The sequence below is a fragment of the Corythoichthys intestinalis genome, chromosome 7, assembly GCF_030265065.1.
Source record: "Corythoichthys intestinalis isolate RoL2023-P3 chromosome 7, ASM3026506v1, whole genome shotgun sequence".
In the NCBI taxonomy this organism is placed as follows: Eukaryota; Metazoa; Chordata; class Actinopteri; order Syngnathiformes; family Syngnathidae; genus Corythoichthys; species Corythoichthys intestinalis.
Genome location: NC_080401.1, coordinates 47,620,608 through 47,634,303, shown reverse-complemented (window position 1 = coordinate 47,634,303; position 13,696 = coordinate 47,620,608). Strand labels below are relative to the sequence as shown.

At 38.2% G+C, this 13,696-nt stretch overlaps 2 protein-coding genes across 4 annotated transcripts in view; one reads left to right on the top strand and one right to left on the bottom strand.

Annotated features, from left to right (window-relative positions):
• trabd2b (TraB domain containing 2B) overlaps nt 1–13,696 on the top strand; it is a 202,296-nt gene that overhangs the window by 176,196 nt on the left and 12,404 nt on the right. The window contains exon 5 of the mRNA XM_057841177.1: nt 5,807–5,903. Within this exon, the coding sequence (XP_057697160.1) occupies nt 5,807–5,903 (97 nt within the window). The remainder of the gene's footprint in view (nt 1–5,806; nt 5,904–13,696) is intronic.
• scyl3 (SCY1-like, kinase-like 3) overlaps nt 1–13,696 on the bottom strand; it is a 324,580-nt gene that overhangs the window by 301,169 nt on the left and 9,715 nt on the right. For all 3 annotated transcript variants that reach the window (XM_057841174.1, XM_057841175.1, XM_057841176.1), the window contains one exon: nt 5,782–5,919. The gene's annotated coding sequence lies outside the window, so the exon portion shown is untranslated. Of the gene's footprint in view, nt 1–5,781; nt 5,920–13,696 lie in introns of those variants that run through there.

Genomic DNA, 13,696 nt, shown 5'->3' with positions numbered 1-13,696 from the left:
ATTGAAACATTCTGAGAGGATCATTGTGTTCTGCTGCGTGATTAAAAACATGCCTCTAGGGATATGCGGGGGCCTTTAGGGAGTCTATGAAAAATAAGTAGACAACATTTATACACACTGACCACAACATTACACCTGCACAAGATGAAGTACAAGAGTTGTATTTCAATGAGGCCATTAGTTGTGATTGCCCATGCCCGGGTGGTTTTAATTTAACGATTAAAAGGTCCTATAAATATCACTCATCCCTTAACAAGAAAAAAGACATACTGCAGAGCCTTGCGGAAAACAGCAACAAGTGGGAAATGTCACTGCATGTTTTGAATGGGGGGAAAAGTAGTGCCATCTGGTGGACTAACACAAGATCAGAGGTTCACGTTGAACTTAGATGAAAGGTTTTAGAGTCACTAAATTTAGTTTTTTTTTTTTGAAAAGTCTATTTTTAGTATTTTTCAACTCGTCATTTTTGTTCCACAACAATGAAAACTTTGAATTAAACATTTGACCTATATTTATTCAACACTACAAAATATATAATTACTTCTACACAGGGGCAGCACTTAGCGGGGCGCGACCACAGATGGGTTTGCGGGGGGTAAACTTGGCATGTTTGGGCGAGGGGACGGTCAAACAGGAAGGTAAAATGATGCGCAGAGCTGTAATACAGGTAGCCCCCGGGTTGTGTCGTACTCGACTTACGTGATATCGACTTTACGACGCCGAGTCTCGTCTGCCATTTCTGCCATTTTTTTTTTTTTTTTAAGTCTGTGAGCCATACACGGAGTTTAAGAGGGGCCCAGTGGCCAAAAAGTGCCATTGCATGTAACTGACTTTCCTATAATGTATATGATTTTAAAATTAAGAGTTTTACGGTAAAATATTGTCTATAAAAGTTGTAACGCAATAAAACAAACAACAAAAATGAATGAAATACACAAAAAAGATATTTTTAGAATGGGTCAAAATTATTTTTCCAACAGATTACATGACTAGCACCTTAGACAGTCATTTGCTTTGCTTAGCCAAAACCAAGGACTGAAGAGGCAAGATGGACATACATAATTTTTTCATAACTAAGCTTTCAAAAGCGACAACTACTGAGCAAGAATCAAGGATTGAAAATGTGGACCATAAAACGCCAGAGAGCATCGCCAAACTGGTGAACGGAGTTTCAATTTGCCCCACTAAAGATGCTAATTGTACAACAGAGCCACCACCGGTGTCTTGCCAATGTAGTTACCCACGTCAAAAATTTTATCCCCTGGCCGCAGGAGCGCACACATTAGTTACGAGTTTTGTCGACTTAAGCAATTAATTGAACCCAGAAAAGAACCACAGTTGTATATTTTGGATATTGACGTTTATTAAACCGGAAAAACTCCATACAGGAGTTGAATTTCAATAATAACAGTACTAGGTCATCCTACAAGTGAACCAGTAAAACATTGCCTTTTTTACGTTTAGTACGCGTGTCACGTTATACGACAGATTTTTTTTTTTTTTTTTTTGATGCATAGGCCATGTTTTAAAACCTCGTAGATAACTACATAAAAAAAACACGGAAATCAAACAAATCAAAGCAGCGCAGTGGCTCCGCCCAGGGGATACCATTTTTGACGGGGGTAACTACATTGGCACGACACCGGCGGGCGTACCATATTTGATGGATGACGATCTTGGCGAAAAGTAAACCTGTCCTAAGCAGCCTGATTTAGAATCCCCCTCAAGAATGATGGGAAACAAAAAACGCTTATTTTCAACGTATTATTATAAATATTCTTGAAAGATAATTTTATTGCTGACACTGCGTTTCGGGGTCATCAACATGTTGTGCCCCCGCTGCCCCAAAAGTGGAACTCCGCTTATGGTTTTTGACCTCAGTATTTATTCAATCTAACAGCTGTCAAATTCCCCTGCAAATATTTGTTTCGCCAAAAAGGGGAGCTGTTGTCTCACTACGGTTAATTGAAAATTTACATGATGCTTATTATTTTTTAGCGTGCATCGTTTTTGATTTCCTTTCGTCATTGTACAATTCTTGGGACAAGTTATGTATAGTATTTAGTATTTATAAGTTTGATTGCAGTTTACGCACACCCAGTCAGGTTGCTTTCCGTTTTCTACTAAGGAAGTAGCGTGCGCTGCAGCAAGCAATAGTGTAGCATAAGCAGCTTGACCTCATCTAAGTTGGTGAAATCAAGCACTAAATAAGCTTCATAAGTCACATCGACTTACCTGTTTGTGCACTCGCAGGCCAAAGTGTTCTACAGTATGTCTGTGGTTTCAAAAGTAAAAGTACAATAAACATCAATGAAAAAAAGAACGTTTGTGTCTCAACTTGTGAACAAGCCGGCATAATCCGCGTACCTTTTTCACCATCCACCAGTATTGGTGGTAAGCACAGTATCTTATTTTATTAATGTGACGTATAATCAGTGTTGTTAGTAACGCGTTACTGTAATCTGATTACTTTTTTCAGTAACGAGTAATCTATTGCATTCATTTTTCTACACCAGTAATCTGATTAAAGCTAGTTTCCTTAGTGTCTCTGCGTTACTATTTTTTTCATCGCCTCATAACGTATGTAAAATGAAGATTATTGTAGTCATGTACGAAAAGCATTTTGAATAGAAAATGCTAAAATAAGAGGTTCCCGGTACGTGTTTCCATGACAACCTCTTAGCTATTTCCTGTTTTGGTCTCGTGTCACATGTGTTGTGGGACTGAAGGCGTGGGCCAGGTGGGTGGACATTGGAGTCGAGTGTTGACATGTTGCGAGGGAATGTTGATCTGTGGATATCCATGAATGAAGGTGAGTATTTTTCCTTCATTCTGCAGGGTATCAGCAAAAGGTTGGACTTCCTACATGCGCGGCCGCTTCGTAGCTTTGCTGTAGCAACGACGGGCAGTCATCACTCCAAGTTGGCAAGCTTTGTTTACATCATATGCGTGTTGCACATTTATGCCGTGAGGTGATGTGTTCGTTTAGCATCTGTGGGATGTGTTGTAAGTCCGATTGAGTGTAAAGTGCTTAGTTGCTGCCACGTTTTGTGGCCAAATTGACCGCGTGTGTGTTGAGAGGACTACTTCCGGGTTGTGGACGTGCATCCGCGCCCATCACCTTTGCAATTTAATGCAGTCAGTTTGCATTGTTTTACATTGGCACTGATATGCTGTTAACCATAAGCCGAAATTCTGAAGTTTTGACATTAGGCTTAATCTTAGAGTTAGCGGGGTTTAATTGGTCGGTTGAGTTGATTTCAACAAATTCCAAGCAGTTTGTCAGATATTTCTTAGTTTCAGGGCTCCGGAGTGGCTAAGCTAGCGCGAAATTCTGATATTCCCCTTTAAATTCAATCATCGGAAAGTCAATTACATGTGATGACATTTTTCTGTTGTCATTCTTATGTTGAGGCGGAAAAGGGAGAAAAATGGGTAAAAAGTAACTGACAGATTACTTTTAAAGTAACTTAGTTACTTTGATAATGAAGTAATCAGTAAAGTAACTAGATTACTTTTTTGAGGCGTAATCAGTAATTAAATTACTTTTTCAAGTAATCTGTGACAACACTGCGTATAATACATTTTTTAAAAAAAGTTATTTTGAGGTTTAGGGGGTATTTAGGGGTACTTAAAGGGTTAATTGCGACTCACGCGGAAATTCAGGTTACGTCTCCAGCGTAGGAATGGAAGTTGTTAGTAACCCGGGGACTACCTGTATAGTGTTTTAAGTGTGAAAATATATCTGACACCCCCCCAACCACTGCTTGGCTGGAGAGGCCCGGAAACAAAAATTTCACTTGCACCCCACACACATACACACACTGGACGATCGGCTTGAGAGGACTGCGAAAAATTGTCAACTAGCACTCGCAATGAGCAATTATGCTCATCGCACCCGAGCCCTGTTCACATTCGTTCCGCCACTGCTTTTACAACTTGGAGGTATTGTGTGATCCAACTAATGTCAGAAGACAAATTTTATTTTTCCAACTCAGTGGAAAAAGATTGATAATTTTAACCTCACCAAATAGACAGCAAAGATGCAAACTGCAAAATTACAAGATATTTAATAAAATATAAAATGTTACATCAAACTTAAATCTGATCATATTATGAGTTGAAGTTATCTGGCTTGTAGTGAATGTCACTTGCAGTAAAAAAATGGGCTTCCTTCAAGAAAGATCCCATCAGATCTAGACTTCCATCACAAGTAGCCAATCACAGTCCAGCATAAAAATTGTCCTGCCAAGAAGCAAGCGGGCATTTTTCTTTGACTTGGTCAACAACAGCGGAATGGTAAATATGGCGTAATGGAAGGGGAGCTAACTATACAAGTGCGAAGCTTGGCTACTTGTAGTTGTTGTTGTTAGCAGGGTTAAGAACAGGGCTGATGTTAGAGGATGTAGGTGAACGGAAGGTATGACTTTGTAGAAGTGATGGTATGCAGTGTTCTCTGATAATCTGAATGATAAGAAGCTTTTATCATCTTGTGGCCCACATATTTGAAGTGATGGAATCATATGGAGACAAGTAAGGAAGACTGATGGCTGGAGAGACAACAGGTCGGGTCTTAACAGCAAGCATTGTTTTGGAGCAGGTTTGCACTTGATTTGCTCATGCTATGTTCCACAGAACACTCAAATATGAAGTTGGAGGAGGAAGGAAATTGCACCTATAAAAGAGTATTAAGGGCATACCAAAATGTAGTGGGAATTTTTTTGTCTTAAGATCATGGCTATTCTTAAATTGTGATGAAAAATATATAATTTTTCACAGAGTTGTCCGATAAATACTTTTTAACCGATTTCCCGATATTGCCCAACTCCAAAAATCTGATACCGATATCAAACCGAAACAGATATATGCGGTCGTGCTATGACCGTACTATAACTGTGTTGTGATGTCCCACCGGATGCTTGAATAATGATAAATGTAACAACTTGAAGGGTTTCTAAATCAAATAAACATTCTGTGAAAAAGGGAACAACTTCAACTGAAGTTATAGAAAATAAATGTCCCATGTAAATAATATAAATTGAAATAAGCCAAAATGTCCATAATTAAATAAAAGGAATCATTCACAATTAAATCATATTTACAGTACTTTCTCCAAAGAGCCTGGGGGCAACCAAAGCATTACAAATACAGGGAGGAAATCATCAGACACTCCAAAACAATAACAATTCCAAAGATGCATTTTGCTGGGCTTTTGCGCAGATTTTCACTTTTCTTAGTGACCATTTCTTTAAGGTCACGCAGCAGTTTTATGTTATGAGTTAATAATTAATTATTTTTAAATGCAGCAGTTTTATGTAATGAGTTAATAATCATTTTTAAATGATTCAATATTTTCACCATGAATGCAAATGATCTGCTCACATAACAAAAAAGACAGATTCTACACTCACTTTGAAGGCAACATGCATATTGGCCCAAAACAGATGATGATTAGCCCATTTGTCGTCATCATCCTATATAATTATAAAATGCTTATTTTCTGTTGATATTATAGGATAACCCAAATTTTGGGGGTGCGAAAAAAATTGTATGTGAGAGGGAAAAAACGTAATTCCTATAAAATGTGGTATATTTGAGTTCATTTCACAGGCATAGCCAGATTTTCATTTTCCAAGAATGAAGTATTCTTTATTGTAGACCAAAAGTTGTAATATGAAATTAAAATCAAAATCCATGCATCATTCTTGTCAGTGCGGTCCTTCAACTCTTTAGCAAATATATCACTGCAAATATAAAACCAAAAAAAGTGCTTAATCCTACCTGACTGTGCTGGGCCAACTTTCAGGTCACTTCCTGGGAAACCGCAGCGTGCTGGAAATCCTCCGACAAGACGGCTATGTGATCGATCACGTGACACCTGATGACCAGCAGCTTGTGACACGGTGAGTATGCAGTAGGCTGGAGGGAAAGAAAAAAAAAAAAAGACAGATTTTGTTCTGCAAAAAGACTTGGTAATGCGATGGTAATTGAGATTTGAGAAAAGACAGACTGTGCCTGGTGTCTTTCAACATAGCAGTGAATGTATTAAAGTGCAGAGCAAACTCTGTCCAAATAGAGATTTCAAAAGCAAACAAAGCTTGGAAATCCTTTGATACTTCATCAACTCATTCACTCTTTCTACCCTTGCCTCAGTGGCGCTTTGCCAGCCTCGATTGTCAGTGCTCAGCAGCCACTGATACGGTCGATCCAAACACAAGTGTGTACATTCAAATACAGCAGAGTTGTGCTCGGAAGCACAGGAGAGCAGCGCAGCTTGTTAACCCTTTAATGCCTGCAATATGAAGCAATTGTCAGAGAATCACAAAACTTGAAAAATAAGGTCTTAATGAAACCTTTTTTTCAAATTTGTGAAAAAGAAAAAAATTAGTATGTGTAATAAGTGCTCTAATATCTATTACCCTTGCTAAATCCTGTTTTTTTTTTCTCATGGAACCTGCAGATGCATGAGTTGACTTGCATCCATTATTATTTTTTTTTTTTCAGGAAAGATATTTCAGAATTCTGAATTAGCATCAAAATCATGAAATTCTAAGTATAAAATGTGATACATCTGGCAAGAAGGGGTTAAGTGTGCGTGTTTTCACAAAGAAGTGGCGTGATTGTTTACAGTTATTATTAAGGGTGTAACGGTACATGTAATAGTATTGAACCGTTTCGGTACGTGGTAGTCTGTTCGCAACGGACGCGTACCGAACGATTTTCTGACGCAATATAACCCTTGCTTTTCAAGGCTGTGAGTCGATCGGGTTACAGTTTCTTTGTATAGATTATATTTACTCCGTCTTCTCTACTATAATGAGGACTAACACGGTAAGACAGTCCAGAAACGTCAACGGCGCGACAACGTGGCCGCGGCCTTAGAGTCAATCAGCCAATGCACACCAGTCGCAGTGCAGCCGCATGTTCAATGCTTCCCAGAAGCGGCTCAACATGACGCACGCGAAAAGAACGGCAGAGTTTATTATTTGACACGAGACGCAGCCCTCCTGCGTCAATACTACTAGCTAGGATCGGGCCGGAAGTCACTCGTGTAATAATACGGTGGATGCGGTCGATTTTCAAGCTAATATGCAATCGTAACGTACTTTTTGAGTGGTAGATTGGGGCACAGTTGACTTGTCTTTGTTGATTTTTGGCGGTCTTCTCTGCTATAATAATAACCAACATGGCCCAGAGTTCAATACAAAACACTCCTACCACAATAAAACAAGTAGGAACTAATATTCACATCGGAACTAAAGTTATACAACATAAAATATACAATATAAATAAATACTAAATCACATTTGTAAAATATAAACATAAAATAATAGCCCATTTAAATAAAATAAATTGAAATGAGCTAAAACACCCGTAATTAAATAATAATACACAGATCCTGCTTACACAATTAAATTGATTAATTTCTGTGTGGCGCTTTGAGAAAATCCACCAATAAAGCTTTTGAAAACCGTTCATAAGAAAAAAAAAAAAAAAGGTTCATTGAGACATTTCATTTGTAAAATACATGTTAAAATCTTTGTCATTGGGATTGCTCTTCTCTTTAGCACAGGACTTATTCTTCTTTCTTTCAAAAAGAAAGCTGACCAATACACGGGGTCTGAAAGGCAAATTGTTGTTGAATTATTATCTTTAAATACCCGCTACTTTTTGAGCAGAATTCTAGCTTTGTATAGGCTAATGTTCCTATTGTTGAAAGCACAAAAGTGTGTAATAAACAACTAGCACATTTATATTTTGCATTTTATTTTTTTACTGTACCGAAAATGAACCAAACCGTGACCTCAAAACCGAGGTACGTACCAAACCGAGATTTTTGTGTACCGTTACACCCCTAGTTATTACGGTTGAAATGCCAAATCATGAATTGAAAACAGTTTCTAAATGTCTTAAGATGACATGCTTTTCATCAAAATACTCTAAGGATTAAAGCATGTCGTCTCCATTTCGTAAGTCTTGCTAAGTAAAGAGGGTTTTTTTGGGGGGTGGGGGGGGGGCAGTCTCGAGTTAACGAGCCACTACTCACACATTTTATTGACTAGAAATAATTTGGTCAAGTCTCTATGGCTGTGACATATATTGACAACAAAACAATTAAATCTGAAGGCAAAATGATGTTCATTCATACAACAGAATAAGACATTTAAGGGTAAAACAGTAAATATCCATTTTCTGTCTGCTAATGACATGTACAGTTTCAATTACAGCAATCTCTCATTTTTCATGGTTGATAGGGACCAGAACCCCCTACGAAAAGTGAAAAACCGGGAAGTAGGATTTGCCACCTCACCCCAGTGGCGTGTGAAGGTGTGTGGTGTTGGGGGAGGAAAAAAAAAGTGTTTTGGTCCATTCTTTTTCCCCCCTTTTTAAAAAAAATATATATATAAAAAAATGAAGCAGTAGCGTATTTAACTTTTAGGGATTAAATATATATGTTGAAAAGGTTTTTTTTGTGTGTTTTTTTAGTAATACCACCACATGACACCTTGCTTGCTGCCGGATCACGTTGAATAAGGCGCTATTGGAACGGAAAAGTAAACTTTTGACAGAGTAGGTGTTAACATGGCACAAAAACGAATTAGCCAAATTCTCTAATATTCAATTCGAGGTTAAAAATGAAGATGACTGTCCTCTGGTGTCTTCAAATAGATAAGACATGCTTGCATTGTAGCCATATTATTGTTTGTTGTTACTGTTGAGCTGCCGCCGTGCAGAGCTCTAGTGTTTCTAGTAAAACAAAAACGGTTGCACGACATCTGTAAACGGGGGTTTGCAGGGTAAAACGGGCAAATTAAAAATGGTTCGAGGGCTTAATGCGCCATGAATCTGCTATGGCAGCATACAGACATATTGTTCTATCAAACACAACAGTTGTTTTGGTTTAAAATACAGCAGTTTCTTTTAAAGGGATCCTCTGTTTTTAAGACAATTCTTAAAAGATAAATGTTAGTATGAGTTATAATAATTTGATATTAAAACCCCTCTTAATGTTTTTGTTTTAATAAAGTTTGTAAAATTATTTTAAGTGATAGGTCGCCATTCTTGTTACGTCGCAGTGCGTGAGGTCACTGGTCCCGTTGCTGAAATTCCAGCGTGTCACTCGTTAGCTTTCCCAAAATGTCGTCAGTTCTACCCTTCCTATTTGAACCAGACCTGAAAAGTGAAGAGCAGGACAGCACTGTCGGTCGTTCACAAGACGAGATTCAGGGAAAAATGCGTGTAGCAAATACCTGATAAGACAAAAGTTGGGCAAAACTGGTGATGCGAGAGAGTCCTGTTGGAAGTCCGGTTGGGAGCGAGAGTGTATGCTGTCCGGTTTTGGTAGCAGATATTCAAGGTAAGCATACTGCGTTTTCAAACTTATCCCAATATAATTATGTAGATTGTTAGCATCCAGAGTTGTTGTGTGCTTTACATACAGTATAGGCCAAAGAGCACACCTTGTGTAATCCATGTCTTGTACATTGTAACGCATGGTAGCTAGGTTATGTGTATAAAAATATTAAAAAGGGGAGAAGCTTCCACTTATGCACATTTATTCACAAAAAATAATATTTCCACCTTGACCACTCTTCACGCGGGAGCTCAGCAGTACGCAAACACGTGTTCCCTGACGAACTCCCAACATTGTTGTAAGGTCCACAGCAGAGTCACTGTCATCACTGTTGCGTGCCATAGTGCTTTAATTATTTAGTATGATTTGGGGAAAACTCCTACGAAGAATAGTCAACAAAAAAAGATAGTAATCCAAATCCGCGTTTTTTACTCACTCGAAGATCCAGGAATTAGACCGATACCATGGCAATGTCGCAGCCGCGATTAGGCCGTCGGTTCCACAAAATAGACTGATCCGAAAAGCCGCTGTGGGACCGACGAATAAAAAAAAAGGACAGATCCGAAACCAATATTGCAGACGCGGTGGGACCGTTGGATCCAGACAATAGATGGATCCCTTACTTGACTGAGGATCCAGGAAAAATGTTCATGCGCTAGTTGTAACGCGTGGTGGGTAGGATACGTGCATACAGGGACCAAAAAGGGGGGGAAGCTTCCACTTATAAACATTTATTCACTAAAAATAATAATTCCACTTTGACTACTCACTTCACTCCCCTTGTTTCCATTTGACTGGAAATTGCATCCAAAAGCAGCACATCGTGGCATTTTACTTCGCGAGTTTAGGCAGCAATAAGCAATTGTTGAACACGAAAGTTACCAATGACGTCATCACTGCGAGCCCGCAAACCATGGCGCCAACTAATGGTCAAAATATGGACTAAATATTATAAAAAATTGCCATTGATTTAACATTTTATGCGTTTCTAATAACATATTTTAGTACAAGAGAACAATTGTGGTTTAATAGAGCCTACATGTATTTAAGTTAGAGGATCACTTTAAAGAGGAGCGCAAGAGCAGAAACTGCTTTTTCAATCTTGACCTGGTTTTTCCACCATGTACAAAGCCTCTGAGTCATGTACAGTATGTTTTGCCGTGAGACATTCTCTCTCGCGCCTCAAAATGAAACGACAGAGATTTTTATCATTTTTATATTTAATGAATAGTTTTTAAAACCCCGCGCATAACAAACCGCAAATGTCAAAGCGCGAAATGGCGAAGGATTTCTGTTCTTTTCTGAATATATTCTTGTAGTAAGTCTAAAACCCACTTTGAGTTACGTAGGTCAGCCTCAACAGAACAACAGAAAAGCTTATGTGAAGTAAGTGTACATAAACATTGTAGACCACCCAGAAGTTCGGAGGTACACTGTAGTACCGGTACAAAAGAATTTCATTTTCAACAAATTTCGTGGGGAAAGAAAGACATTTAAGTTTTTTTTATTTTTAACCATTGTTAAATGTTAAAAAAATAATCACGATTTGAACCCAAAGTAATAAAAACCATCCACCCACTTCGACTTTTACAAACTCTACTGCAAATTACAACCATAAACAGCGCTCCTTTCAATCCCATGTGTACGGAAGTGAGCTGTTGACTGCGGTCACGCTCACAGAACCACATAACTAGTGTACGCACAATGTAAGGTGGCATGACGAGGAAATGGGATTCAAAAAAAAAAAAAAAAAAAAAAAGTCACAACACCACAAGGATGCCTGCAGGAGACGTGTTTACGAGTGTTGTTATCCTCAACAGTGAGGGATGCTCTGACCAGTGTTGTTAATCTTACTGAAAAAAAGTAATTAATTATAGTTACAAATTACTTCTCACAAAAAGTAATTGCGTTAGTAACTCAATTACCTGAATGTAAGAGTAATTAGTTACTTGGCAAAGTAATTGGTGATAATTACTTTTTTTTTTCCCCCTCAAAAAAAAAAAAAAAAAAAAACATTGGCCACACTATGTGAAGTTTTTTGTGAAGGTTTTTGGTACAATTGGCCCGAGCCCAATTCTTTACCCGAATTTACCCTTTACCCTGAATCAACTGTTAAAAGTTGTTAAAATTGCTCCCATTATTGCATTTGTTCCCTTCTCTCTACTTTCGACATATGAAAGTTTTAAAACTGTTTCATCATTTAAAGATAGATTCAAGTCAAGATTTTGCCGATTTAGAAGTATTTTAGATAAAAAGTTACTTAGGTTCGCTAGGAAGGTTCTCTACAACAGAGCCGTCCTAAAAAGTCTACTGCTTTAAGATGGCGGCTGTCTACTAACGCATTTAGTGCCATGCAGTGTTGTTAATTTTACTTTAAAAAAGTAATTAATTACAGTTACAAATTACTTCTCCCAAAAAGTAATTGCGTTAGTAACTCAGTTACCTGAATGTAAGAGTAATTAGTTACTTGGCAAAGTAACTAGTGATATATATATATTTTTTTTTCTCAAAAAAAAAAAAAAAAAAAAACACAGGTCACACAATGTGAAGCTTAAAGGGTTTGGGGGACAATTGGCCCTAACCCAATTCTTTACCCTCCGCTTAACTAGACACAAGGGTATTGCGATAACTAGCTAGTAACCTTTGCTATGTGTGGTAGTCATTTAAAGTTGTGAATCAATCGTTAAAGTTGTTAAAATTTCTCCCGTTATTGCATTAGTTCCCTTCTGTCTACTTTAAACATGTGTAAGTTTTAAAACTGTTTCATCATTTAAAGATAGATTTAAGTTAAGATTTTGCCGATTTAGGAGCATTTTAGATTTAAAAAAAATTACTTAGGTTCGCTAGGAAGGATCTCTACATCAGGGCCTTCCTGAGAGGTCTACTGCTTTAAGATGGCGGCTGTTTACAAACGCATGTAGTCCTTAAAACATGTTGGCAATGCAGCAGTGTCTGTCATTTGCATCTAGTTCTATAATATGATATCTCCCGTGTCATGTGGGCGTAGTTTGTCGGCTATGGCTGCAGTCAGGTATTATTGGAGCCACCTAACATCGCGGTTGCAACGGCGTCTTCCCCACTCCTGCTCAGCTCTCGTCCCCGTGAGTCCGTTTCTCTCAGACTTTTTTTTTATTCAACCAACTTAGTAACGCATAGTAACGCACGCCTTTCCCGCCTCAGTAACGGTAACGGCGTTGCCAAGATGAGAAAATTAATTAATTAGATTACTCATTACTGAAAAAAATAACGCCGTTAGTAACGCCGTTATATTGTAACGCCGTTATTAACAACACTGGCTCTGACTGACAGGTCCAGCAGAGCAGTGCTGGCTTGTAGGTTGTGTGAAAGCCAGACCACAGGCCTGGAGCTATCATCACCCTGACCAAGCCATCAAAAATACTGCATGGAGGCTTTTTAAAGGCTGTAAAAGTAGAAAAACAGCTTGTTGAATACGTTACAACATTATGAATGAGAGAGAAGGGCTGCAGGAAATCCCAACATTAGCATCACGTAAGCTTGAGTGGCTTTTTAAACACAACAGAGGCAGCACGAGTAGAGTAGTAGACATTGCAGCAATTTCTACTACACTTGTTACTGTATAATCTTGATTTTCTACGTAAACCTACTAACTTTGTTTTTGAAGGGCTTCACGTGCAAACCATATTGACGGCGGTAAACGGGAGAAAATATGAGTAATGGCTGGAAGAGAGGAGCACGGCAGATGATTTAATTCTGGGTGGTCCTTGTTGAGCCAAATTCAGGATCACAACTTCCTGCGATTCGGAGAAACCTCGAAAAGGTCAAAAACAACCTCTTCCAGAACACGTCAATAAACAATTTTTACCCTTAGGAATTAATTAAGTTGAATAAATAAACTGTTACCACCCGAAAGCCTTTATTAACTGCAGACTGTGTTTTTGAATAGTTATTCCAAACCACTCTGCCGCTATCTAATTTCACTAACATGTTCTAAAATGTTATTCATTTACAGCAAATAATCTCTTAGTTGATATAGCTACAGTATGTCATTGACATATAGAGACAAGCACAATAATTAAACACTGAAGTGTGTTCACCTGCCACAATTTGCTAGTAGTGTCAGTTTAGTTTAGTGCTTCAATGATTATTTGATTAACTTGAGTAATTCAATTACAAAAAAAGCTTCGACTCAAATTTTGCTGCTTAGAGTATTAGTTTAATTAGAGTGGCGTTGCAATGGTTTGTTTTGAAAGTGTGTGCATTTTTTTTAATTTGGTGGATACTAGGCCTGAACGATATATCGTTTAAACATCGCCATCGCGATGTGCGCATGCGCAATAGTCCCATCGCAAGGACGTGCGA